Source organism: Triticum urartu, chromosome 3, assembly GCF_003073215.2.
Source record: "Triticum urartu cultivar G1812 chromosome 3, Tu2.1, whole genome shotgun sequence".
Taxonomy (NCBI): Eukaryota; Viridiplantae; Streptophyta; class Magnoliopsida; order Poales; family Poaceae; genus Triticum; species Triticum urartu.
The window spans coordinates 317,065,617-317,093,551 of record NC_053024.1 but is presented as its reverse complement, the minus strand read 5'-3'; the positions used below and the strand labels follow the sequence as shown (position 1 = coordinate 317,093,551).

The 27,935-nt window shown below is 44.2% G+C and overlaps 2 protein-coding genes across 3 annotated transcripts; one reads left to right on the top strand and one right to left on the bottom strand.

Annotated features, from left to right (window-relative positions):
- Positions 1–839: 839 nt before the first annotated feature.
- LOC125543907 (mitochondrial carrier protein CoAc1) lies at positions 840–3,821 on the top strand. The gene is made up of 7 exons (XM_048707406.1): positions 840–1,768; positions 1,876–1,961; positions 2,081–2,288; positions 2,426–2,555; positions 3,016–3,200; positions 3,287–3,418; positions 3,516–3,821. The coding sequence occupies exons 1-7, from the start codon at positions 1,601–1,603 to the stop codon at positions 3,624–3,626; spliced, it is 1,020 nt and encodes a 339-aa protein (XP_048563363.1). The 5' UTR covers positions 840–1,600; the 3' UTR covers positions 3,627–3,821.
- A 366-nt stretch (positions 3,822–4,187) lies between these two features.
- On the bottom strand, positions 4,188–8,790 carry LOC125543908. 2 transcript variants are annotated; one of them, XM_048707407.1, is made up of 5 exons: positions 8,537–8,790; positions 7,892–8,068; positions 7,200–7,340; positions 4,918–5,103; positions 4,188–4,756 (listed from the first exon to the last, which is right to left on the bottom strand). In XM_048707407.1, exons 2-5 carry the CDS (start codon positions 8,043–8,045, stop codon positions 4,440–4,442), a joined length of 798 nt encoding a protein of 265 aa, XP_048563364.1. In that variant the 5' UTR covers positions 8,046–8,068; positions 8,537–8,790; the 3' UTR covers positions 4,188–4,439. The 2 variants fall into 2 exon arrangements, with proteins under 2 accessions (XP_048563364.1, XP_048563365.1); XM_048707408.1 differs by lacking the exons at positions 7,200–7,340; positions 7,892–8,068; positions 8,537–8,790 and adding an exon at positions 5,394–5,642.
- Positions 8,791–27,935: the final 19,145 nt, after the last annotated feature.

The window sequence follows — 27,935 nt, the reverse complement described above, 5'->3', positions numbered from 1 at the left end:
AAACACTTGCTCAACATTTTTCAAATACATGTTCAACATTTTTCGAATACTCATTTAACATGTTGTTAATACTTATTCAACATTTTCAAATACCTGTTCAATATTTTAAATACTTATTCAACATATTTCAAATACTTGTTCAATATTTTTCAAATACTCGTTCAACAATTATTAATACTTATTCAACATTTTTCAAATACTTGTTTAACATTTTAATACTTATTCAATTTTTTGTAATACTTGTTCAACATTTTTCAAATACATATTCAACATTTTTTAATACTTATTCAACATTTTTCAAATACTTGTTCAAAATTTTTAATACTTATTTAAAAAATTTAAATACTTGTTCGACATTTTTTAAAATATTTTTTTGAATAGTGTTTATTGTATACTCCCTCCGTCCCAAAATAAGTGACTCAACTTTATACTAATATTGTCTTAAAGTTAGTGCAAAGTCGAGTCACTTAATTTGGGACGGAGGGAGTATATATGTAGAATATTTTAAAATATAAATAAAAGTACAAAAATAAAGCGATAAAGAGACCTAGAAAACAGGCCTTTGCCTCCCGAGCTGATGGGCCGAACCATCATGGGAGACGTTCCCGTTTGCTCGCGTAAGGCGATAAATAGGGGTGCCCCGACCGGACAGCCTACCCCTCATCATCATTAAAAGAAAAAAGAAAAAAGAAAAAAGGACGACCGGACAGCCTAGTCTTGCCGTTGGTGTAGTGTCAGCACGTAGAGTGGAGCCTCCGTTTCCCGCACGTGGGAGGGAGGCTTCGCCGGCCCATCACCGCTGCCCACGCAAGGCACCTTCTTCACTTGAGCGTTCCTTGGAATTTCCTGGAGAAGAGCTGCTCCAGCCCCCGCCCCCGCCCCCACCCCCCACCCCGGGTTTCGGCCGAATCGATCCAAGGAAACGAATCACTGCCTACCACACCAATTCCCCCGCAGATCCTCCGCGATTGATGAGTATTCCTCCCCCACTCTCTTGGTGGAGCGACTTGGATTTGGATGCGAGGGAGCTCCCTTCTCTCCGATCTCCCCGCCCCCCGTAAACGCCTTTCGCCTCCCGCCGCCGGAGATAGTCCCATGGGCTAGGGACTCCACCTGCAGCCACCAGCGGCGGGCCGGAGCCTTTTCCGATCTGCCCGTATCCTCTTTTCGCTCTAGAAGCCCCTCAGCTGTGTTGTTGGAGCCTAGTACAGTATATCACAAGTGTTGTCAATAGTTACTCTACAGCTTCCGATTGGCCACGCGAATGCTGTGTCCGGATCCCTCTTTAGGTTGTTTATTTAACTTGGGAGGGTAAGGATTGGCTTAGTTGTGTGTGTCTTTTCGGGCGATTGTTACCCAGATTGTACTGTGCCAGCTCAGCTTCTTGTTTATCCTGGGTTATCACTTACTGTGAGTGCTGAGGAGACAAACTGAAGCTTTGATTTGTTCTTCCCATTTGGATATCCTCTATCGGGGACATATTCTTGGCAACACTCTGCTGCCCTCTAAAAGATATTCTTTGCTCTGAATTGATTTCCTTTGTGTTAATGTTACTAATAGTGGTGAGGACATATTCCCACCTGCACAGCCAGTTGGAAACATGGGTTCCTCGCAAGAATCCACATTTTCATCTGCCTCAACCGCCGCACAAGTGAATGCTTTGGGCTTACTACCTGTCTATGCCAAGGAGCTTATTGCTGGTGGTGCAGCTGGTGCATTCGCAAAGACTGCCGTCGCGCCACTTGAGAGGGTAAAGATCTTATTGCAGGTATGGATTGCTTAATCATTCAGTTCCAGTTCTGTTGCTTGTGGTGATTGCATGGGTATTTAGCTCCTTTATTAACTTAGGAGAACATGTCTGCTGTTTCTTTCTAGACAAGAACCCAAGGGTTTCAATCCCTTGGGATTGTCCAATCCTTGAGGAAGCTGTGGCAATACGAGGGAATTCGAGGTTTCTACAAGTAAGTAAAGTGGAGAAAACGCCTTATGCTCTGACTGTTGAATTCAGCGCCTTGATATTTGAGTTTTTACTGGTAAGTTCAGCATACTTATTTTGATATTTTATTTATCGTTTATGCAGAGGAAATGGTGTGAGTGTGCTTCGGATTGTTCCATATGCAGCATTGCATTACATGACATATGAGCAGTATAGGTGCTGGATACTGAATAATGCGCCATCAGTGGGTACAGGACCTGTGGTTGATCTGTTCGCTGGCTCAGCTGCTGGCGGAACTGCAGTTCTGTGTACCTACCCTTTAGACTTGGCTAGGACCAAGCTGGCATACCAGGTATGTACTACCGTGCTGATCATTGCTTTTCTTTTTTGTATATGTAATAAAGAGTCTCCTTCAATGGAAGTGATATTGGACTAATTTCTTGATCGTCACATTGGCTCATGGTTATTCTTATTAATTTGCTTCACTAGGTTTCAAATGTAGCCCAACCTGTCAATTCATTGGGAAATTTTGGCCGCCAACCAGTATATAATGGTGTAAAGGATGTTTTTAAAACTGTTTACAAGGAAGGAGGTGTACGATCTTTGTACCGTGGGATAGGTATGTCAAGGCTATCAACTTGCGAAATCATGTCTCTTATAGCCTACTCAATCGGTATCACTTCAGCTAATGTTCCATACTTGCAAAGCTTTTATGTTGTAACAAGGGTGCTATAAATAAAGTTCAGGTTAATGCTTGGAATGCATATGCAACTCTATCTCATCCATATCTGGTATCACTAATTAATACTGCCACGCACTGGCATAGTGGTATTAGGTGACCCTAAAAGCAATTGCGAGGACTCAATATATGAGAGTAGTTTATGATGGACTAACACATGAATATTCTGAAAAATATATTTGAAATTACATACATTACTGTGTCCAACCCTGATCGGTATTTGAAACTATGTACCACTTAGTACTCTACATGTGAAAAATCATGTATTTAAATGTTATGTGAAACTCATCTGGGCCATAGCATTACACTGCATGACAATCGAATTTCTATTATCTGTCAGGCCCAACCTTGATCGGTATTCTTCCATACGCGGGTCTGAAATTTTACATATATGAGGACCTAAAATCTCGTGTTCCAGAAGATTACAAGAGATCTGTTATATTGAAGCTCTCTTGTGGGGCTTTGGCCGGTCTTTTTGGACAAACCCTCACTTATCCACTGGATGTTGTCCGAAGGCAAATGCAGGTATAATTCACATTGTAGTCATGATAATCTATGGATTGTAAGTTCGATTGCAATTCTGATTAGCTTCTCTGCTGTCATATGTTCAGGTTCAGAACAAGCAGCCCCAGAATGCAAATGATGCCTTCCGCATAAGAGGAACATTTCAGGGTCTCTTTCTTATCATTCGGTGCCAGGGGTGGAGACAACTGTTCGCTGGCTTGAGCCTTAATTATGTCAAGGTAATTGAGGATTAGAAGTGGCAGATATCGTATACTCTCACTTTTTCTTGAATTGTATCTTAAATGTGTAACTTCTCTAAAAATCGATCCATTTCAGGTTGTCCCTTCAGTTGCTATTGGTTTCACCACATATGACATGATGAAAAATTTGCTGGGAGTACCTCCACGCGAGAAAGCTCATCCGTTGACTGGTAACAGCAACAAATGAAGCAACATCGACCTATTTGCGTTGTGGGTCTCATTTGTAAGCTATGTTGCATATGATGGTCTTAATAGCAACTTAACTGTTACATTTGTAAGAATGACAGCCCAGTTGAGCATTTGAGCTGCTCCAGACTTGGATATGATTGTATACTGATTGTGCTTCTTGAATAATTGAATTGATAAATCATTTTATTTGTGATTGCCTTGCATCGGCAATACAATAGTAAAAATGTACAGTACTAGTTTTGAGCTGCGTTGTCGAACCATTCGTGCATCCGCTGTCCCATAAATTGTATTTCTGACATAGGTCAGCAAAAATGAAAAGGTGAACCCTGGCTACCATCAAGTTTACGAATTAGTTCCCTATTGCCTCATTTGGCTCAAATCTTCTCATTGGCATCGCAAGGTTCACATGAAGATCTTTCTCTTCTTCGTTTTGGCAAGTTTTTTTTTCCCTTTCTTTCTGTTTGTGCATGTGAAAATCATGTTATCTACAGCATAGAACCAGAACTTGAGTGCATCGTTAAGTAACATCATATTAACCAAGAGAAATTACACTGAAGCCTTGAAAAAGAAATTGAATTAAATCCTTCCATTCGCATAAATAGGATCAAATCCATGAGTGACAATAATTACACAAAAATGAAACACATTTTTTGTTGTTGCATCCATCAACATTAAGGACAATCCCAAAATGAAACAAATCTCAAAAGAACACACAAGTGCAAACTGTACATCATCCATCCACAGCCACCCCACATGCGGACCATTCAGTTTTGATGAAGACAAATGGATAAATCCGGCAGCTGACACGGAACTAGTCTTTCTTCTTGTCAGCTGGGGAGCAGAACCTCTCAAAGATCATGGCGAAGAATCCAAGGAAGTCGATTCGGTTCTTGGGGTTGTCTTTCTCCACCTCCCGTTTTTCTTCTTGAGCTGGAGCGTCAGTTTCGGCAGCAGCCTCGACTGGAACTTGAGTTTCATCCCCGGTTGTTTCCTGCTGCTGCACAGCTGCCACAACAGCCTGAATTTCTTCCACGGCCTGGTCTAGGATGTTTGAGTCTTGGGTCTTGTCGGCAGAGGTCTCGCCTTCTTTTGTCTTGTCCTCGGCCTCGGGTTCTTTCTCTTTGGATTCTGTATAGTAAATAAATCAAAGATGACCCAAATCGTCAAAACATTACTAGTACTAGTATTAGAGAAGTTTGATGATGCAGCAACAAACCAAGTACTTGTCAGGAAATATCTTGTTACTCCTAATTGTACAAATTAGACTTGCATGGATCAAAAGTTTTTACCACGTTTTCCCAGATGTAAAACCTCAGCAACTTTCTCCATGACTTCTGGGTGGTTCTTAACCTTGTCGAGGACCGAATTGACTTTCTCCATCACATCAGGGTTGCTTTTCACCTTGTCTTTCGCCTTGTCGAGCATTGAACTTAAGGCATCCATGTCCTTCTGTCCTTGTTCTTCACTTCCTTGACCTGAAGAAATTAACTAGTGTTGAGAGACTATACTTGGCATTTCAACCACAAAAACTTTGGTATTATCGATTTGATGTCATGCCATCAAGAAACTGTAAAGCCCAAAGTTTGCATATGGACGAGACGGATCTTAATATAGTAGTTAGAGAAACATTAGGAAACTTTGGTAAATCGGATCTCTCAACAAGATGAAAGAGATTGAGAGACAGAAGCTTGTCTAGTATAGGTATAGTATAGTATAGGCTGAATCAATCAAACTACTAGTGAAGAGGAGGAAGAAAGAGCCTTACCAGTTGGAATCTTGAGATTTGAGAAGGTTGCAATAAATGGGGAAAGCTAAGGAGACAGAAGGAAGCCGAAAAGCACGACCTAATAATTTGTAGGTATGAGGAGCTCAGGAATCCTGGGTTTGGATCTCCGAGTCAGGGCTGTAGCGGAGCTCCTTGATCTAGATCAAGAGAAGCAGGCTAATGTTTTGGGCTGGGCACTATATATACAGGAGAAGAGTGCCGAAGTGCTCTAGTAGTATGGTAGGGCAGGGCGGGGCAGGAAGGTGACAGCTAAATACACTACTTCTCACACTGGCAAATTGCAAGCATTGATTGATTCTAGTATAGTGGTTGGTGGGCATTACTGCTCGCTCGCACGATGCAGAATTTTTTGCATCATATATACAGAGTGTCATTTGGTCCAACTGGGTCAAATAAAATACGTACGTACTCATCAAGGTTCTGTCTTTTTAACAATATAATATATTAAATACAGTAATATATTTCTACATTTGTTTTACTTGATCCGCGGACATAAGAATATACGGCGTAACAGTTGGACCTTCCTGCCCTGCGTTGTTCAGGAGTTTTGTTTCTGTTTCCATGCTGGCCGAATTAAGGATTTGGTTGCACGTACAATATGCGTGTGTATCAAGGTCAACTACTCCATCTGGCACCGGCACATGGACGCCAGCTACGACGACACAGCAACAACATTGGGTCCTTGAGCTGTAAACTGCCTCTTCATCAGAATATTATTGGAAAGAAAGAAAAAAAAACATCCGACAAAGTCTCTGCTCACAATCAGGGATGTTCTGAATAGTACTCCCTCTGTAAACTAATATAAGAGTGTTATCTTACGAGGGAGTAGTATTTTAGCCTATAAACATCGCTTCTTTGCGATTTCGGATCACGAGTGGCCCTCTATTCTATTCTATGGAGAAAACACAAGCTGGAAAACGCTAGTATCAGCTACTCCAGCGTCCTGCACAGCACAATCATTGTGCACAAAGTTACTTTTCCTTGGAAGTAAAGCTAAAGACAGGCCGCCAAAAAATAGCTATGAAATGCTCAAAACTAAACTCTAGTTTGATGCTTGGGCCGGGCCGGGCCGGGCCGGGCCGCCGAAATAGTAACCTTTCAAGCCATCATTTGGATCAAGTTTTAACATAATATTCGTATTTATTAAGTCACAGTATCAAACATCCAAAACTCAAATTTCAGTTTGTTTGATTGTTGCGCAGGTTCAAATAAACATGGTACCGTTAGAAAAAAACAACATGCATAGTGTGATATAAATCTCACATGATCCATTCGCATGACCTGAATCAACCTACTCTGGGAATCATGGATGGAATTAACTTGTGCAATCACTACCTGTTACGTCTCCCTTTTGTAATTAATCACATGCCTCGTTGATTTCCTTCTAAGGCCATATCAGAAAAGGATATCTCACCTATACACAGACTAGCGTTTCCCCCCATTTTCCTATGCGTTTTATGCTTAAGAAAGCGCAGAGTGAAGCAAACATCTATGTTCAAGTATCTACTTCTGCAACATAAAAAAGAGAGCATGTACTGCCTCCTGAGTGATGTACAGTATTTTTCTGTATTTTCCCTAAACGTCTGTCTCAGTTTATAACTGTTTTTGACCTAATTGGAAGGTGAAAGCTGAGCTGAATCATATATAGGAGTATATATTTTTCCATGTGAAATGGTCAAACAGAATCAACAGAAGGTGACAGCAATCGCAAGGAAATTTGCGATATTTGCAGGTCCCGGAAATTTCCGTTTCAAGTGGCCCCGAATTGAATATTACTGTATGTACCTAGTTCCTTCGACAGGCTCGTTTCTGAATGGCCTCCAACATCCTCCTTGGCTTTCTCAAGAATGCCTGAGCCCGTCTCCAAGATTGCTTCAATGCCGGCGTTCACATCCTCTTGAACCTTTGCTGCCCTCTCTTCAGCGTCTGTAGATGAGGCCCGAAGGTCAGGCAGGAGGAAATTATTAAGGTTACATGTAGCCAACTGTCTGTCAAGACTTGGGACAGCCAATTTGGGAGAAATGTGCAATGCATTAAAAATTCTGAGAGCTAATACGAAAATTCTTAAATTACATCATTTCAACTCTGAAAATTTATGGTTTGATTAAGTATTGCTGTTATATCCACCATCCAGCTGTCAGGTTGATGTCAGTGTCAAAAATGTTCTTCTTCTGGCCTAAACGCAAATCTCCTTTTCAGAATAAGTATTTCTGTTTTCTGAACCTATTTATTCATCAGAAAAATAAAAGGATACATTAGCGATTCTATTTTCATTTATTTGACTCACGAGATATCTTTTACTGAACTGACCATGGGATTTGAGCAACCAAAAATACTCCTAGTGCCTGTGTCGATCAGAACTCTACTGCTATCGGTTAAGTACTTGTTATGACAAACACTGTGAACGGTTCAAGAACTGAGATGATGAAGAGGTTTGCTGGAAGCCGGAAAGGCATTCTTGAAACGAAATGACTAACCATTCTTGGCTGATTTGATGCTTCCTGCAAGGGCACCAAACCCACCCTTGGCGCGATCGAAGAAGTCGTTCTTCCCACGGCTATCTTTGTCCTTCTTGGGCGATGATGCATCGGTGTTTTTCACTTTCTTGGAATTCTTGCGCTGGAAAAACATTTCGTTCTGTGCTTCCTCTTACACTGCAAGAATTGGTGTAGGAAAAAGCATGTAAAAAACAACATACCGCCTGCAGCGTGCTCAAGAATGCTAAATGCTACAGTAATTTGTATTGATTTGCTAGTCCATTATTCTGAATAGCTTGTGTCTTAAAAGGTGGTACAGGATGAAAACAGGAATCTCCTTGTAATAGCTAGCTTAGTTTTGAATTTTGAAGCAATCCATGGTTGTCCTCCTTCTCGAAAAAAAAATTGGTTGTCCTGATCTGTATTGCCTCATGTACCAACCAGGTCCGTTCATGGTTACTGAAATTTGAGGAGAGGGGGACCCAAGGAAAATGCGCCAAGGCTCGAGAGTCGAGAAAAGATAACAACAAACAAAAATGATCCGTCCATCTAACCACCTATATAACTCATTAACACCCATCTAATCATTCCAAAAGGCGCTAGAAACAAAGGAGAAAAAGAAAAGGAAAGGAGGAGATATCTTACCTAGTTTCCTGGGTAGGATGAGAAAATGGAGAGGAGCTGCAGCAGAGCAGAGGAGAAGAGGGACAGGGTGAGGGGATGGATATGCAGAGGAATAAAATGCTCCTCCCTTTATGGCTTCCAGCATGGAGTCGTTGCTGCTTCAATTCCATCGGATCCGGGCGCCCCAACCCGCAACCCTCAGCTTCAAATTTCTTGGTCTTTCCTGGCTAAAACTTATGAAACTGGCCATTGCATTTCTTTACTAAACCAGCAACACGAGATCAAAACGCGGTTACTAATTTATATGGCTCCTGTGTTGACTTAGCCAGCGCAACCATGTTTATCGGCGAGTGATGAACACGTGTATGTGTACAGGATTTGCAGGTAACAGAAAAATGTAAGTTGAGGCTGAAGTGCTGCACAAGGAGTCTCCTTAGCCTATCTCGTGCACTCACTTTAGCGTGTACGTCGCAACACACGCAGACTTGAAGCAAATAGTTTTGTCCGAGTCTTGGTGGATGGATGGTTTGGATACCCGTCGCTATAACGGACCCGAGCTCCAATTTGCTACTGTATGTATGTAGGATGTTTCTTCTTCAGACAAAATCTTCTGCGATTTGTCTTGCTTGTTTTTTAAAAAGAAAATCGGAGACATCCTAGCAAACGTATTGTGCGACAAGTAGCGTCTGAAAAACTGAAAGAAATGGACATGCTTTTATTTGGACCCATATACATATATTGTTGAAAGAAGAAGAGATTAACCGCAGATACGTACGGTACTGATCGGACCAACACGTGTTCTCTCGCGCATTGAAGCGTTCCCTGTGACTGAGGGCATGTGGTTATCAACAACGTATTTGACGGTCACACTCATCTGGTCGGTCTCGATATTTTTCCCCGTTGTGAGACGCATGTACTCCATTTGCATTCGCAGTGGTTGCCAACCTCCCAAGATGTACGAGTTGACCGTGTTTTTTTCTTTGACAAAAAGAATGTACCGAGAAGATATCAATTACACCTGATTCGTGCACCGTGCACCGGCATGACCCAAGAGCATCAAGGAAGGATGCACATAGTCAAATTATTACCAAATTAAGGGGGGAAAAGATCAACAAAGCAACTGCACCAAACGACAACAACACTTATCAATGATGGCAACCTAGGTAACATAATAGGTGCTCCAACAACAACGTTTTCGAGAGTATGAGCGCCATCGTCGCTGGACCCAACCACTGCGTCACATTATGGATTTTTATCCCAGAGAGGAATCTGAGTAAACTCTCATGTAATGTCTTCAACAAGGGAATGTCGTGTGAATAACGCCATTGCGAGGTTCAACCAATGAAAGTCATACATAGAGGTGTTTTCACTCCTGGAACTCGAGTCCCTGCACTCAAAAACACCTAACTAATGTCGCCCTGTGCTGCCACCACATGTCGATCCATCACCACATAGCCACCCAAATGCACAGTCCTAATGAATGTAACATACGGGAACATTTGGTTCCTGTGTGTATATACACCCTATTGGCAAATACAAAAGAAGTCAACAAAATTAGAAACTTTTTTCGATATAAACTTGACATTTTGTTGTATTCATATAAAATGTTGGGCAAAGAAAACTAAAAGATCCATGGTATTGTTGGTGGGAAAAAGCAAAATCAACACTTCTTGTTCTGAGAAATTTTTTTGCCCTGAAGTCGACGGGAATTTTTTCCTTCACAGAACATTCTATACGAGTGCAACAGAAGGTAATGTTTATTTGAAAAAAAAGAAGAAACACAGTAGGTTCACACGTAGCCGGATGATCCGGACAAGGGGGCGGATCGTCCGGGTTGGGATCCAGATGATCCGGACTCAAAAAAATTGGGAGAAGATTTTTTTTGGTGGATTGGGAAAGGTGGATTTCGTGGTGGGGAGGGTTGTACAAAGGCTAGACCACACTTGCCAAACAAGAAATTCGTGGATCCAAATCAACAAAATGTCATCAAAACCGATAAATTGCAAGAATTGGTATGGCTATTTTTGGTGAGGATTTTTTAAATTTGGTAAAAAGAAAACAAAATTGGCTAGAAAATGAAGGGGGAGATCTCCAAGATGTGAACAACACTGCTCTGATCCAAGATGATGTAGGGTATAAATCCTAGGTGGCATAATCTTTCATAACTTGAAGGGGGAATCAAGAGGAACACACAAACACAAGGGGAAACACTCAAAGACAAGTCGAATCACAAGTCCACTAGATAAGCAAACACATGAGATCCACAAGAGTCCAATTAGGTGAAATAGGAACAAGGTAAGGTTCATCTCAAATCCAAGCGGAGATGAGGGCATAGCAATCGTATGATGGGGATTCTTCTCCACAAGAGGAGGTCTTGATGATCCATTAGGGATTCTTCTCCAAAGGAGGCCTTGATATCCAAAGGAGAGGGGTAGATATGATCAAAGCTCTCTCTAGTTCTTCATCTATGCTTTGCTCCCATCCAAGTTTGGCCTTGCACCTTATCTTCTTCATAGCCGTTTCCTTGGCACCAAAGCATGAAATGAGTCTCCACTTGAGGTACTAGCCATGTCTAATGTGAGTAGGGAGCTCAAAGAGGAGAGAGGTAACCGCCGTTTTGATAGCTCTTGCACGGGCTCTAGTCATTGGTCCAATTGGTTCTTGGAGCAATTGTGGTGTATCCATGGGGAAGACTGTAGGGTGCTCCGCACCATCTCCCCCCATTGGGAAATATCCTCTCTTGGACCTTGATCTTCATCACCATGATAAGGGGCCAAGTTGGTGATGTTGAATGTGTCGCTAACAACGTACTTGTCGACCGGTATGTTTATCTTGTAAGCGCTGTTGTTGATGTGCGGTAACACCTTGAATGGACCGTATGCTCGAGGTAGAAGCTTGGACTTGCGTTCATGGGGGAAGCAATCCTTGCGAAGGTGAAGGCATAAGAGATCTCCGGGGTTGAATACCACCAACTTCTTGGTTGTGTTGATCTTGGAGGCGTGCCAGTTCACTTGACGCTATATTGTGAGTCTTGCGTCTACGTGCATCTTCGTCATGTATGTGGCACATGCACTCGCATCCATGTTGGAGAGGAAGTGGGAGAATGTCCAATGGGGACAAAGGATTGAAGCCGTATAACACTTCAAATGGGGACTTGTTCGTACTCATGTGTCTCGTGCCATTGTAGGCGAACTCGGCGATGGGAAAGCACTCCTCCCACTCCTTGATGTTCTTCTTTATGAGCACGTGAAGAATTGTAGATAACATTCAGTTGACCACCTTGGTTTGGCCATCAGTTTGAGGGTGATAGGCCAAAGAGAACATGAGCTTGATTCTGAGTTTGGCGCATAGGCCCTTCCAAAAGTAGCTCAAGAACTTGACGTCACGGTCGAAGACAATCATCTTTGGCCTCCATGAAGATGCAACATTTCCCTAAAAAGATATTTGCAACATGTGAAGCATCATCTACTTTGTTGCATGGAATGAAACGTGCCATTTTAGAGAAGCAATCCACAACGACAAATATTGGGTCTTTTCCATTTCTAGTCTGATACGTCTCCAACGTATCTATATTTTTTATTGTTCCATTGTAACACCCACGATGCGGCTATATCTCCCATGTGTCGGAGCACGACTTAGAGGCATAACCGCATGGTAGGCATGTCGCAAGAGGGGTAATCTTTACACATTCCATGTACTGAAAAAGAAAGGGATAAAGAGTTGGCTTATAATCGCCACTTCACACAATACATAAATATAGCATTACACATCCAGAATACAATCAAGGTCCGACAACGGAACCAAATAAAGAAAGACAACCCCTAATGCTAGATCCCCGACTGTCTCAACTGGGCTCCTCTACTGATCGAAAGGAAACAAAACAACACAACGAACACGATCTTCATCGAGCTCCCACTTGAGCTCAGCTGCGTCATCTGCACTGGTATCAACGGCACCTGCAACTGGTTTTGGAAGTAATCTGTGAGTCACGGGGAATCAGCAATCTCACACCCGCGAGATCAAGACTATTTAAGCTTATGGGTAGGAAAGGATAGTGAGGTGGAGCTGCAGCAAGCACTAGCATATATGGTGGCTAACATACGCAAATAAGAGCGAGAAGAGAAGCAAAGCACGGTCGAGGAGCTAAAATGATCAAGAAGTGATCCTGAAACTACCTACGTTCAAGCATAACACGAGACCGTGTTCTCTTCCCAGACTCCGCCGAAAAGAGACCATCACGGCTAGACACGCGGTTGATGCATTTTAATTAGGTTAAGTGTCAAGTTATCTACAACCGGACATTAACAAATTCCCATCTGCCCATAACCGTCGGCACGGCTTTCGAAAGTTCAAAACCTTGCAGGGGTGTCCCAACTTAGCCCATCACAAGCTCTCACGATCAACGAAGGATATTCCTTCTCCCAGGAAGACCCGATCAGACTTGGAATCCCAGTTACAAGACATTTCGACAATGGTAAAACAAGACCAGCAAAGCCGCCCGATGCGCCGACATCCTGATAGGAGCTGCACATATCTCGTTCTCAGGGCAACACCGGATGAGTGCTCTGTACAACTAAAAACCAGCCCTCGAGTTTCCCCGAGGTGGCACTGCAAAGGACTCTAGTTCGGACCAACACTTAGAGAAGCACTGGCCCGGGGGGGTTAAAATAAAGATGACCCTTGAATCTGCAGAACCCAAGGGAAGGTGATAGGTTGTTAGTGCAAATGTAAAACCAAGGTTGGGCCTTGCTGGAGGAGTTTTATTCAAAGTGAACTGTCAAGGGGTCCCCATAACACCCAACCATGTAAGGAACGCAAAATCAAGGAACATAACACCGGTATGACGGAAACTATGGCGACAAGAGTGGAACAAAACACCAGGCATAAGGCCGAGCCTTCCATCCTTTACCAAGTATATAGATGCGTTAACTAAATAAGAGATAATAATGATATCCCAACATATCCATGTTCCAACATGGAACAAACTTCATCTTCACCTGCAACTAACAACGCTATAAGAGGGGCTGAGCAAAAGCGGTAACATAGCCAAACAACGGTTTGCTAGGAAAAGGTGGGTAAGAGGCTTGACATGGCAATATGGGAGGCATGATATAGAAAGTGGTAGGTATCACAGCATAGCAAAAGTACGAGCAACTAGCAAGCAAAGATAGAAGTGATTTCGAGGGTATGATCATCTTGCCTCAGATCCCGATAGGAAGAAGAACGAGTCCATGAAGAAGACACACAGACATAGTCGAACGGATCCTCGCAAACGCGACGTTCTCGGAACTAACCCGAAGAAGCAACACCGGAAAGAAGCAAACAACATAGTAAACAACCAACACATAAACATGGCATGATGCACAACCAAGTATGATGCATGTCCGGTTTAATGAGGCATGGCATGGCAATATGCACAAACAATCCTACAAATTAAGAGGAGCTCAATATGCAACGAGTTGCATATTGACGGAACACCACATCAATTATTTAGTTATCTCTCGTTTATGTACTCAACAATATTAAAGGTTGTTAAACATGGCAAGAGGTGAAGCAATAAGAAAACTACCTATCTAGGCAAGTTTAAATGAGGCCGAAACAACAAGCAACAAATCGGAAAATCCTCATATGCAATTTATGGATTTGGTACTGTTCTGCCCTAAACCATATTTTAGAGTTGTTAAACATGCAAATCAAGTACACCATGTTAAACTAGGCATTTTTCTACCCCATTTACATATAAAGTTTATTAAATTTAGAGCTACAGTAATTTAGTTATGAATTAAATCATTTTAGCATGGCATAGGAGAAAATGAACAAACAAGCAAGTTTAAACATTTTTAACATGGATGAAAGTTGCAAATTATTAATCTACACAAAATTCTAAGCATTTTTCATATAAAGTTTAATTAATTCCGATGCATGGTTATTTAGGTGTGAGCATCTTAAAATGATGGCAATATTCTGTAATTATGCATGCACTAGATATAAGGAAAAATGCCAGCAGGAAAAAATGTAGCCGGGCCGAAACTAAGCAGAGGCCCAACATTAAGGAAAAAAAGGAGGGCGCTGGGGTTCTCACCAGGCCTCATGGGCCTTGGCCCGGCCGGTGGAGAGAGACCAGAAAGGGGCGCGCTGGGCCGGAAGCGCGCTTGTGGCCCGAGAACAGAGAAGGGCCGGCTCGGGGCGACGCAGTCAACGGGCACAGCGCTGCTTGTCCTCCTCTGCTCTAACGAAACAGAGGAGCGGCGCGGCAAGGGATGCGGGGCACAGGGAGGGCGTGAACTCCGGCTCCTCGACGCGAAGGTCACCGGCGGCGACGGAGCTTGGCGAGGCGGCGACCGAGGCGACTCCGGCGGGCGATGCGGTCAACGGGGATGAGCAGCGAGCTGGAGGGGGGCTGCGCGCGTTCCAGGAAGCAAAGTGAGGAGGCCATGGCGTTCCTGGGAACTTACTCCGGCGAGGCAGAACTGACAAGGCAGCGGCGCGAGGAGGTTGAGGAGGAGCTCGGGGCTACGCTACTGCTGCGACGAGGGAGGAGCACGGTGCAGGGGCTCCGAGGACGAGCGTGCTGTGGGACGAGAGGCTGCAGGCGTGGGGCTTCTGCTCGCCGGTGGCAGCGTGAAACCGAGGACGACGAACGATGGCTTGGTGGCGTTGGCGCTCCTGCAGGCGTTCCTGGCGACGGTGCGAGGAAGATGAGGCCGGCAAGATCCTTGGGGTCGTCCATGGTCGACTCTGCTACGAGGGAAAACGAGAGGCCTGCGTGAGAGAGAGACCAGAGAAGAGAGGGAGACGAGAAGAAAATAGGAAGGTAGGGGACGGCCTGGTCGGTGACTTCGGTCGCCGGCGGGAGAAGTGGCTCGGGGTCGAGGACCATCTTCTGGCTCGAGGCAGTGAAGGATGGGATGATCGAGGCGGTGGACTTGGCGGGGCTTTGGGTCCGAGACGAAGAGGAAGAAGATGCGCCAGTCTTGGCGCTCCTGGGCTAGGACTTGACGCGGGAACGGAGCAGGAACGTCGAGGCGCGCGCGCTGGAGAGGAGACAGAGGCCGACGGGGTCGCAGATCATGTCGGAGGAGCTCATCTCCCTCTCGGACATGGTGTTGGTGGAGGAGGTTACAGGAGCGTGAGGATGGATTACCTCCTGGCGGCGGCAGAGAAAGGAAGGGGGGAGGGGGAAGAGGGAACCCTAGGCGAGAGCCAGGGCTATATAGGGGTGTGGGTGCCGTGGTGCCCTTATGTCCATGGCGTGCGTGGAAAGAGAGGGAGCGAGGTAGAAGAAAAGGTGGGTACGGTTCGGGCTTGGCCGCTGACGCGGGGGACCCGCATGTCCACGTGGGTCGAGTGGGAGAGAGGGGTGTGCGGCGTTTTGGTGAGTAAAAGGAGGGAGGAGGGCGCAGGGCAGGCCCAGCGGGCTGTGGCCGGACCTGATGTTGGGTCCGCTGCTGGGCCGGCCTGAAGGCCGAGGCCCAGGTAGGCTGTTGCTGCTTTCTCTTTTGTTTTACATTCCTCAAACAGAAAGTAAACAGAAAAGCACAGGGATAAAAGAGGGGAGTATGAGTAATATAAAAATATCCTCAAGACCCTGGATTAATGCCCTAATTGATAAAATTGGTTTGGACAATTTTTAGATGTATAAAAATAAAACAAGTTTGAATTAAATTCAAACTTGGGCCATTTTTAAACCTAACCAAAACAACTCAGAAAAGATGAGATTAGGCCGAGAGGTAAATGGCATGGTCCAAAAATTATAGGAAAAGAATGAACATTAAATTGGTGCAGGAAATAGAATACCACAATTTAAATGGATTAACGAAGGAGAAGAAGACGACCAAGCACGGTTGTGGGTGCAGAAGAAGATGAAGTTGAGAAAGAGACAATGCAGGGGTTGATGCACTGTGCAAAGAGACTCCGGTTTAGGCAAGAGGGAAAACGAAGAACAGAGTTGGTCTTCAAACGGTCAACAAAAGCAAGGGGGACGCGGCAGCTATGAGCGAATGCAAGTTTTAAAAACAATGACGGCAATGAGTGCCGATGCAATGCAAATGATGACATGATGAAATCAAACAAACAAATGACATGGCAACGTCGGCGAATAACTGGAAGACAACTGGCGCATCAGTCTCGGGGCGTTACAACACTCCACCACTACAAGAGGATCTCGTCCCGAGATCTAGGATGGCACCGGAGGGAAAAAGAAGAGGAAGATAAGAGGTAAAACTAAGTTGCTTCTTTGACAAACGAGTGAAACCAAAGAACCTCGAGAGGTTGAGGAAATAGAAAGGAAGAATGCCACGAAGATGAACAAAGTTGAAAACACTTTGTTAGGAAAGAGGAACAAGGAAGAACAAATTCGGACAGCACTCCGGTTGAAACGAGATGTATAAGGAACGGTAAAGATCAATTACGACAACACCCCGGTTGGAAATGGAAGGCAATAATATGAACTTGGCAAAATGAAAGCACTTGGATGAGACTCCGGCTAGAAGAGGAATGATAGACACAACACTCCGGTTAAAATAAGATAGAGAAGGAATAAGAATGATATAACTTGGACAACACTCCGACTATAAATGGAAGGAATTGACCATGATCTTGACAAGATGAGAGGTTACTTGAAAAGGAGGACACGACACTCCTGTTGAAAGGATAAGCACGAAAAGAACATGATCTTTGACAAAATTGGGATGAAGGGTGAAGAAAGCAACATCAGAATGCCTCCGGAACGAAAGAATAGAAGTTGGATAGTTGGAAAGGAAAGAATTGAGAAGAAAATGACAACTTCTGCCACAAATGAGTTTGGAAAACACCCTTCCAAGAAGGTTATAACGGTGTTGTTGGAAAACCAACAACGAAACGAATAAGCTTGTAGTGGGCTTATGGAAAACATCTCAAAATTATGAGGTGAAATTCTGCCACTAACGGAAAACAAAAGATTGGATTGATATCAACAAGAAGACGAGAAGCTTATTTTCACCGGGAGGGTAACTGAAGAAGTTGGGTCATTTATAAGCACCATAAATAGTAACAATCCTTAGTGAAAGCTTTAGGTGAAATATAATCCAATCTAACTCCAATGAAGAGATTGATTGGTTGAAAAGATGTCTTGAACGAAGAGAATGATGGATTTAGATATGTCACTCTTGAAAACATGTGAATCATGAAGCACGAAGGGAAAATTATCAACAATGACATAACACCACCTCAAAAGATAAGATAGAATGAATTGGACTTTGGGATTAAAGATGAAGAATGCTAGAACTCCTCTGAAAAGAATCTTGACGAACACTTCGAGAAGGAATTAAATCCTTAATGAACCATCATGTAGAGCCTCCATAAAGAACTCCGGTAACAAAAGGATGATCAAATGAAAGGAAAGAGAAGTTAAAAACACAAGGTGAAGCCTTGCGATGATTTAGATGGAGCTTCGTGGTGATATAATTGGGAGATCTTGGAACTCCGGGAAAGAAAAGATGAACAAAAGAAATCAAGAATTTATTCGTCATGAGCAAACTCCGAATGAAGGAATTGATCACTTGGATGAGACAAGAATAAGAATTATGTTATGCGTATCCTTCACCAATTTAGATTGATGACAAGCAACGGATTTGGCATACTACTTATTCTCGTAGAAAGGATTAAGATAGATATAGTGCCAACTTGGGAAGGTCTCCAACGCTCCACCGATATGATTGAAACAACGAATGAATTGATATGATAACAAGGTAAGATAAATCTTGAACGAACCACCGTAAGAATTAAAAATGAAAATGGCAAAGGCACAAATCACCGGAAAGAATTGGAAAACGAATGACAATACTTGAGGGGATTTAGATACAAGTGAACGAAGAGATCGTGAACTGATTAGATAATACTTGAATGATGCACCGGTAAGATTTCGAGAATGAGAGCTGAAAGCTGGAATGAATAATTCTTCTGAAATAATGGGCTCCGGAGGAAAGAAATGAAAACAACTCATGAAATGCTCCAGATGGATGAAAAGAATTCTCACAATCAAAAACAATTATGAGAGGATGGCAACAAGCTAGAACCATGAATCTTGAGAGAACGGGCCAAGATTTGAGAGAAACTCTTCTTCAGTCTTCAAATGTTGAGAATGATGATGAGAAGCACCACTATGAATTATTGAGGCACTCCGGAATAATGAAAAGCAAAGAGGTTGAGCCAACAATGGAAAGAGTTAGAAAGATCTTGGAGAAAGGCATTTGACTGATGATAATTCATACTTACATCAAACTTAGAAATGAATTTGAGAAGAACTCCGGAAAAAGAAGAGTTAGGTAAGATCCTGGGAAAGACCTGTGGGTTAGGGCCCACTCAAAAGAAACATTGTTGAACGATTTAAAAGAGAGATTGCACCAGTTGAATTAAATGACTTGAATGAGATAACAATCTCGAAAGAGCTCGAACGGATTAGTAGTGAAAACATGAATCTTCTGAGATATCTTCAGCACTCCAGAACAAATGAGTAGTGAGAGGTGAATGATAAAGAGGTGCACCGGCATGGGAAAACATTTGAAACGAGGACAGGATATGATCGACAAGGCTTGAATTGAATCCACCGGAGAAGAAAAAGAATGATGAATGATGATCTTGAAGCTCCGTTAGTATCTTCCTGAGAATCACCGGATAAGAACATTGAAAGAGAGGAGTAAAAAGGCTTCACATCCATAAGATGGATACTTGATTAAGAAATTCGAGTCCTTGAAGAATAAGGGTGGGAGGGCGGGAAAACAAAGGCAACTTGGGACGGATGAAACAAACAACGTTGAGAAGACATAGAGTTGATCTTGCGGATGTCGAAAATGATCGGATCCACTTGAAGAGGAGCACATCGGTTGGAAAGAATTTGACAAGACAATCTCAATAATCATGAAGGATTAGTATTCACATAGAAATGTGAGAACACCACTTAGGAAAAGGTATGGAGTCAACATTTGACATTGAAGAAACTCGAATACCACAACTCAAAACAAAAAACAAAGGATTGGCTTGCAAAATAAGCCGGAACAAACATATGATAGAGATTTCGTCCAAAGTTTTCGTGGTGGGGCCCACACGGGCTCGATCGTACAACACCATCATGTACAAGGCAGTGCACATGACATACGAAGCGTCCCCGAGTCAGCATAGCCAAGGACTCTTTAAGACACAACGAGACCACTGTAAAACCAACCGTGGATAGGCGGACCACTAGACGTCGAACCCCAATCTCATATCATGCATCTGTCGGAAAGATATCCTAGGAGCTACTTGAATTCCCACTTATAAACTCCCGAAACTTTCTAGTTATGCAATCAGGTGTTGGGGATACAGGGGAAGCATAATATCTCACCCAAAACTAGCAAATCCTACATCCAGCTATATCCATCCTTCAACACATAACCAAGAAACCTTCAGAAATCATTTACCTCAACCTTCGAAAAGCATCTGTTATACGAGTTATGGCAATACTCCCGAACTCCCGCCCCAATACTGGGTGGTGTCGAGGTTATCTCACCAACAACTGCATAAAAGAGATTTCGATGTCGGCGAACTCAGGTATTCCAGAACTGCAATGATAAAATTGTGACAACAACACCTCGGAGCTCAACTCCCCAGGACACTGCCACAGGCCCTAAATGTCAGGAGGCACCAAGAACAATGTTCTCGTCACAAAACCATCGGAACGATTCCAAGATACACGCGTGATCCTAAAAAAATAGTGAAATTTGAGGAGAGAAGAGTCAAAACTCTACGTCAGGAGGCCTCACCAGAGCGACGAAGGGACTGAGGAGTAAAAAGAATCCTACTCTCCGATATATATAATCCTATAAGACTCAAAACATTTTTCTAGACTCAACAACATCAGCGATTCGATCAAGCAGGGGCTCCTAAGTCGGGGAAGGCTCTGATTACCAGCTTGTAACACCCACGATGCGGCTATATCTCCCACGTGTCGGAGCACGACTTAGAGGCATAACCGCATGGTAGGCATGTCGCAAGAGGGGTAATCTTTACACATCCCATGTACTGAAAAAGAAAGGGATAAAGAGTTGGCTTACAATCGCCACTTCACACAATACATAAATATAACATTATATCATCCAGAATACAATCAAGGTCCGACTACGGAACCAAATAAAGAAATACAACCCCTAATGCTAGATCCCCGATCGCCCCAACTAGGCTCCTCTACTGATCGAAAGGAAACGAAACAACACAATGAACACGATCTTCATCGAGCTCCCACTTGAGCTCAGCTGCGTCATCTGCACTGGTATCAACGGCACCTGCAACTGGTTTTGGAAGTAATCAGTGAGTCACGGGGACTCAGCAATCTCACACCCGCGCGATCAAGACTATTTAAGCTTATGGGTAGGAAAGGGTAGTGAGGCGGAGCTGCAGCAAGCACTAGCATATATGGTGGCTAACATACGCAAATAAGAGCGAGAAGAGAAGCAAAGCACGGTCGAGGAGCTAAAATGATCAAGAAGTGATCCTGAAACTACCTACGTCCAAGCATAACACGAGACCGTGTTCTCTTCCCGGACTCCGCCGAAAAGAGACCATCACGGCTACACACGCGGTTGATGCATTTTAATTAGGTTAAGTGTCAAGTTATCTACAGCCGGACATTAACAAATTCCCATCTGCCCATAACCGTGGGCACGGCTTTCAAAAGTTCAAAACCCTGCAGGGGTGTCCCAACTTAGCCCATCACAAGCTCTCACGGTCAACGAAGGATATTCCTTCTCCCAGAAAGACCCGATCAGACTTGGAATCCCGGTTACAAGACATTTCGACAATGGCAAAACAAGACCAGCAAAGCCGCCCGATGCACCGACATCCTGATAGGAACTGCACATATCTCATTCTCAGGGCAACACCGGATGAGCGCTCTGTACAACTAAAAACCAGCCCTCGAGTTTCCCCGAGGTGGCGCTGCAAAGAACTCTAGTTCGGACCAACACTTAGAGAAGCACTGGCCTGAGGGGGTTAAAATAAAGATGACCCTTGAGTCTGCAGAACCCAAGGGAAGGTGATAGGTTGTTAGTGCAAATGTAAAACCAAGGTTGGGCCTTGCTGGAGGAGTTTTATTCAGAGCGAACTGTCAAGGGGTCCCCATAACACCCAACCATGTAAGGAACGCAAAATCAAGGAACATAACACCGGTATGACGGAAACTAGGGCGGCAAGAGTGGAACAAAACACCAGGCATAAGGCCGAGCCTTCCACCCTTTACCAAGTATATAGATGCGTTAAATAAATAAGAGATAATAATGATATCCCAACATATCCATGTTCCAACATGGAACAAACTTCATCTTCACCTGCAACTAACAACGTTATAAGAGGGGCTGAGCAAAAGCGGTAACATAGCCAAACAACAGTTTGCTAGGAAAAGGTGGGTAAGAGGCTTGACATGGCAATATGGGAGGCATGATATAGCAAGTGGTAGGTATCGCATCATAGCAAAAGAACGAGCAACTAGCAAGCAAAGATAGAAGTGATTTCGAGGGTATGATCATCTTGTCTGAGATCCCGATAGGAAGAAGAACGAGTCCATGAAGAAGACACACAAACATAGTCGAACGGATCCTCCACAAATGCGACATTCTCGGAACTAACCCGAAGAAGCAACACCGGAAAGAAGCAAACAACATAGTAAACAACCATCACATAAACATGGCATGATGCACAACCAAGTATGATGCATGTTTGGTTTAATGAGGCATGGCATGTCAATATGCACAAACAATCCTACAAATTAAGAGGAGCTCAATATGCAACGAGTTGCATATTGACGGAACACCACATCAATTATTTAGTTCTCTCTCATTTATGTACTCAAAAATATTAAAGGTTGTTAAACATGGAAAGAGCTGAAGCATAAGGAAACTACCTATCTAGGCAAGTTTAAATGAGGCCGAAACAACAAGCAACAAATCCGGAAAATCCTCATATGCAACTTATGGATTTGGTACTGTTCTGCCCTAAACCATATTTTAGAGTTGTTAAACATGCAAAGCAAGTACACCATGTTAAACTAGGCATTTTTCTACCCCATTTACATATAAAGTTTGTTAAATTTAGAGCTACAGTAATTTAGTTATGAATTAAATCGTTTTAGCATGGCATAGGAGCAAAATGAACAAACAACAAGTTTAAACATTTTTAACATGGATGAAAGTTGCAAATTATTAATCTACACAAAATTCTAAGCATTTTTCATATAAAGTTTAATTAATTCTGATGCATGGTTATTTAGGTGTGAGCATCTTAAAATGATGTCAATATTCTTTAATTATGCATGCACTAGATATAAGGAAAAATGCCAGCAGGAAAAAAATGTAGCCGGGCCGAAACTAAGCAGAGGCCCAACATTAAGGAAAAAAAGGAGGGTGCTGGGGTTCTCCCCAGGCCTCATGGGCCTTGGCCCGGCCGGTGGAGAGAGACCAGAAAGGGGTGCGCTGGGCCGAAAGCGCGCTTGTGGCCCGAGAACAGAGAAGGGCCGGCTCGGGGCGACGTAGTCAACGAGCACATGCGCTGCTCGTCCTCCTCTGCTCTAACGAAATAGAGGAGCGGCGCGGCGAGGGATGCAGGGCACAGGGAGGGCGTGAACTCCGGCTCCTCGACGCGAAGGTCACCGGCGGCGACGGAGCTTGGCGAGACGGCGACCGGGGCGACTCCGGTGGGCGATGTGGTCAACTAGGATGAGCAGCGAGCTGGACAGGGGCTGCACACGTTCCAGGAAGCAAAGTGAGGAGGCCATGGCATTCGTGGCAACGTCCGGCGAGGCAGAGTTGAAAAGGTAGCGACGCGAGGAGGTTGAGGAGGAGCTCGGGGCTACGCTGCTGTTGCGGAGAGGGAGGAGCATGGCGCAGGGGCTCCGAGGACGGGCGTGCTGCGAGACGAGAGGCTGTAGGCGCGGGGCTTCTGCTCGCCGGTGGCAGTGTGAAATCGAGGACGACGGATGACGACTTGGTGGCGTTGGCGCTCCTGCGGGCGTTCCTGGCGACGATGGGGGGAAGATGAGGCCGGCAGGATCCTTGGGGTCGTCCATGGCCGACTCTGCTGCGAGGGAAAACGAGAGGCCTGCGTGAGAGAGAGACCAGAGAAGAGAGGGAGACGGGAAGAAAACAGGAAGGGCAGGGGAGGGCCTGGTCGGTGACTTCGTCGCCGACGGGAGAAGTGGCTCGGGGTCGAGGACCATCTTCTGGCTCGAGGTAGGGAAGGATGGGTTGATCGAGGCGGTGGACTTGGCGGGGCTTCGGGTCCAAGACGAAGAGGAAGAAGATGCACCGGTCTTAGCGCTCCTGTGCTAGGACTTGACGCGGGAACGGAGCAGGGACGTCGAGGTGCGCGCACTGGAGAGGAGACGGAGGCCGACGGGGTCGCAGATCATGTCAGAGGAGCTGGTCTCCCTCTCGGACATGGTGTTGGTGGAGGAGGTTACAGGAGCGTGAGGATGGATTACCTCCTGGCGGCGGCGGAGAAAGGAAGGGGGGGGGAAGAGGGAACCCTATGCGAGATCTGGGGCTATATAGGGGTGCGGGTGCCGTGGTGCCCCTGTGTCCATCACGTGCGTGGAAAGAGAGGGAGCGAGGTAGAAGAAAAGGTGGGTGCGGTTTGGGCTTGGCCGCTGACGCGGGGGACCCGCATGTCCACGTGGGTCGAGTGGGAGAGAGGGGCGTGCGACTTTTTGGTGGGTAAAAGGAGGGAGGAGGGTGCAGGGCCGGCCTAGCGGGCTGTGGCTGGATCTGATGTTGGGTCCGCTGTTGGGCCGGCTTGAAGGCCGAGGCCCAGGTAGGCTGCTGCTGCTTTCTCTTTTCTTTTACATTCCTCAAACAGAAAGTAAACAAAAAAGCACAGGGATAAAAGAGGGGAGTATGAGTAATATAAAAATATCCTCGAGACCCTGGATTAATGCCCTAATTGATAAAATTGGTTTGGACAATTTTTAGAGGTATAAAAATAAAACAAGTTTGAATTAAATGCAAACTTGGGCCATTTTTAAACCTAACCAAAACAACTCGGAAAAGATGAGATTAGGCTGAGAGGTAAGTGGCATGGTCCACAAATTATAGTAAAAGAATGAACATTAAATTGGTGCAGGAAATAGAATACCACAATTTAAATGGATTAACGAAGAAGGAGAAGAAGATGACCAAGCACGGTTGTGGGTGGAGAAGAAGATGAAGTTGAGAAAGAGACAATGCAGGGGTTGATGCACTGTGCAAAGAGACTCCGGTTTAGGCAAGAGGGAAAACGAAGAATAGGGTTGGTCTTCGAACGGTCAACAAAAGCAAGGGGGACGCGACAGCTACGAGCAGATGCAAGTTTTAAAAACAATGACGGCAACGAGTGCCGATGCAATGCAAATGATGACATGATGAAAGGAAACAAACAAATGACATGGCAACGTCGGCGAATAACTGGAAGACAACTGGCGCATCGGTCTCGGGGCTTTACATCCATGTTGCTATTTTATATTATTTTTGGGACTAACTTATTAATCTAGAGCCCAGTGCCAGTTTATGTCTATTCCTTGTTTTTGAGTTTCGCAGAAAAGGAATACCAAACAAAGTCCAAATGGAATGAAACTTCACAATGATTTTTTTTGGAACAGAAGACACCCAGGGGACTTGGAGTCCATGTCAGAAGAGCCATGAGGCGGTGGCAACAGTGGAGGGCACGCCCTAGGGGGGGGCGCCCCTGCCTTGTGGGCCCCTGATACGTCTCCAACGTATCTATAATTTTTGATTGCTCATGCTACTTTATCTACTGTTTTGGACTATATCGGGCTTTATTTTCCACTTTTATATTATTTTTGGGACTAACCTATTAACCGGAGGCCCAGCCCAGAATTGCTGTTTTTTGCCTATTTTAGTATTTCGAGGAAACAGAATATCAAACGGAGTCCAAACGGAATGAAACCTTCGGGAACGTGATCTTCTCACCGAACGTGATCCAGGAGACTTGGACCCTACTCCAAGAAGTTTCCGGGGAGGTCACGAGGGTGGAGGGCGCGCCCCCCTGGGCGCGCCCCCTGCCTCATGGGCCCCTCGGAGCTCCACCGACGTGCTCCTTCCTCCTATAAATACCTACGTACCCCCATTAGACCAAGGACGGAGCCAAAAACCTAATTCCACCGCCGCAACTTCCTGTATCCACGAGATCCCATCTTGGGGCCTGTTCCGGAGCTCCGCCGGAGAGGGCATCCATCACGGAGGGCTTCTACATCAACACCATAGCCCTTCTGATGAAGTGTGAGTAGTTTACTTCAGACCTTCGGGTCCATAGCTAGTAGCTAGATGGCTTCTTCTCTCTTTTTGGATCTCAATACAATGTTCTCCCCCTCTCTCGTGGAGATCTATTCGATGTAATCTTCTTTTTGCGGTGTGTTTGTTGAGATCGATGAATTGTGGGTTTATGATCCAACTTATCTATGAATAATATTTGAATCTTCTCTGAATTCTTTTATGTATGATTGAGTTATCTTTGCAAGTCTCTTCGAATTATCCGTTTGGTTTGGCCAACTAGATTGGTAGTTCTTGCAATGGGAGAAGTGCTTAGCTTTGGGTTCAATCTTGCGGTGTCCTTACTCAGTGACAGAAAGAGTTGCAAGGCACGTATTGTATTGTTGCCATCGAGGATAACAAGATGGGGTATTTATCATATTGCATGAATTTATTCCTCTACATCATGTCATCTTGCTTAAGGCGTTACTCTGTTTTTAACTTAATACTCTAGATGCATGCTGGATAGCGGTCGATGAGTGGAGTAATAGTAGTAGATGCAGGTAGGAGTCGGTCTACTTGTCACGGAAGTGATGCCTATATACATGATCATACCTAGATAACCTCATAACTATGCTCAATTCTATCAATTGCTCAACAGTAATTTGTTCACCCACCGTAGAATATCTATGCTCTTGAGAGAAGCCACTAGTGAAACCTATGGCCCCCGGGTCTATTCTCATCATATCAATCTCCATTACTTTATTTTACTTGTTTTGTTTTACTTTTCATTTTGCATCTTTATACCAAAAATACCAAAAATATTATCTCTATCAGATCTCACTCTCGTAAGTGACCGTGAAGGGATTGACAACCCCTAAGCGTTGGTTGCGAGTTGCTACCATTTTGTGCAGGTACGAGGGACTTGCGCATGACCTCCTACTGTATTGATACCTTGGTTCTCAAAAACTGAGGGAAATACTTATGCTACTGTGCTGCATCACCCCTCCTCTTCGGGGATAACCAACGCTAGCTCGAGACGTAGCAAGAAGGATTTCTGGCGCCGTTGCCGGGGAGGCCTACGCCAAGTCAAGTCAAGATTTACTCTCCCGTCAACGAGCCATTTCTGGCGCCGTTGCCGGGGAGGCCTACGCCAAGTCAAGTCAAGATTTACTCTCCCGTCAATGAGCCATTTCTGGCGCCGTTGCCGGGGAAGCCTACGCAAAAATCAACATACCAAGTACCCATCACAATCTCTATCTCTCGCATTACATTATTTGCCATTTGCCTCTCGTTTTCCTCTCCCCCACTTCACCCTTGCCGTTTTATTCGCCCTCTCTTTCCCTTTGCCTTTTGTTTGCTCGTGTGTTAGTTTGCTTGCTTGTCGTGATGGCCCAAGGTGCTACCAAATTGTGTGACTTCACCAATACCAATAACAATGATTTCCTTAGCACTCCGATTGCTCCTCTTGCCAATACTGAATCTTGTGAAATCAATACTGCTTTGTTGAATCTTGTTATGAAAGATCAATTCGCCGACCTTCCTAGTGAAGATGCCGCTACTCATCTAAATGGCTTTGTTGATTTATGTGATATGCAAAAGAAAAAGGATGTCGATAATGATGTCGTTAAATTGAAGCTATTTCCTTTTTCGCTTAGAGATCGTGCTAAAGCATGGTTTTCATCTTTGCCTAAAAATAGTATTGATTCTTGGAACAAGTGCAAAGATGCTTTTATCTCTAAGTATTTTCCTCCCGCTAAGATTATCTCTCTTAGGAATGATATTATGAATTTTAAGCAACTTGATCATGAACATGTTGCACAAGCTTGGGAGAGAATGAAATTAATGCTACGTAATTGTCCTACTCATGGTTTGAACTTATGGATGATTATACAAATTTTTTATGCTGGATTGAATTTTGCTTCTAGAAATCTTTTAGATTCGGCCGCGGGAGGCACTTTTATGGAAATCACTTTAGGAGATGCTACTAAACTCCTAGATAATATTATGGTCAATTATTCTCAATGGCATACTGAAAGATCTACTAATAAAAAAGTGCATGCTATAGAAGAAATCAATGTTTTGAGTGAAAAGATGGATGAACTTAGGAATTTATTTGTTAAGAGTGTTTCTTCTGATCCCAATAATATGCCTTTATCTACTTTGCTTGAGAA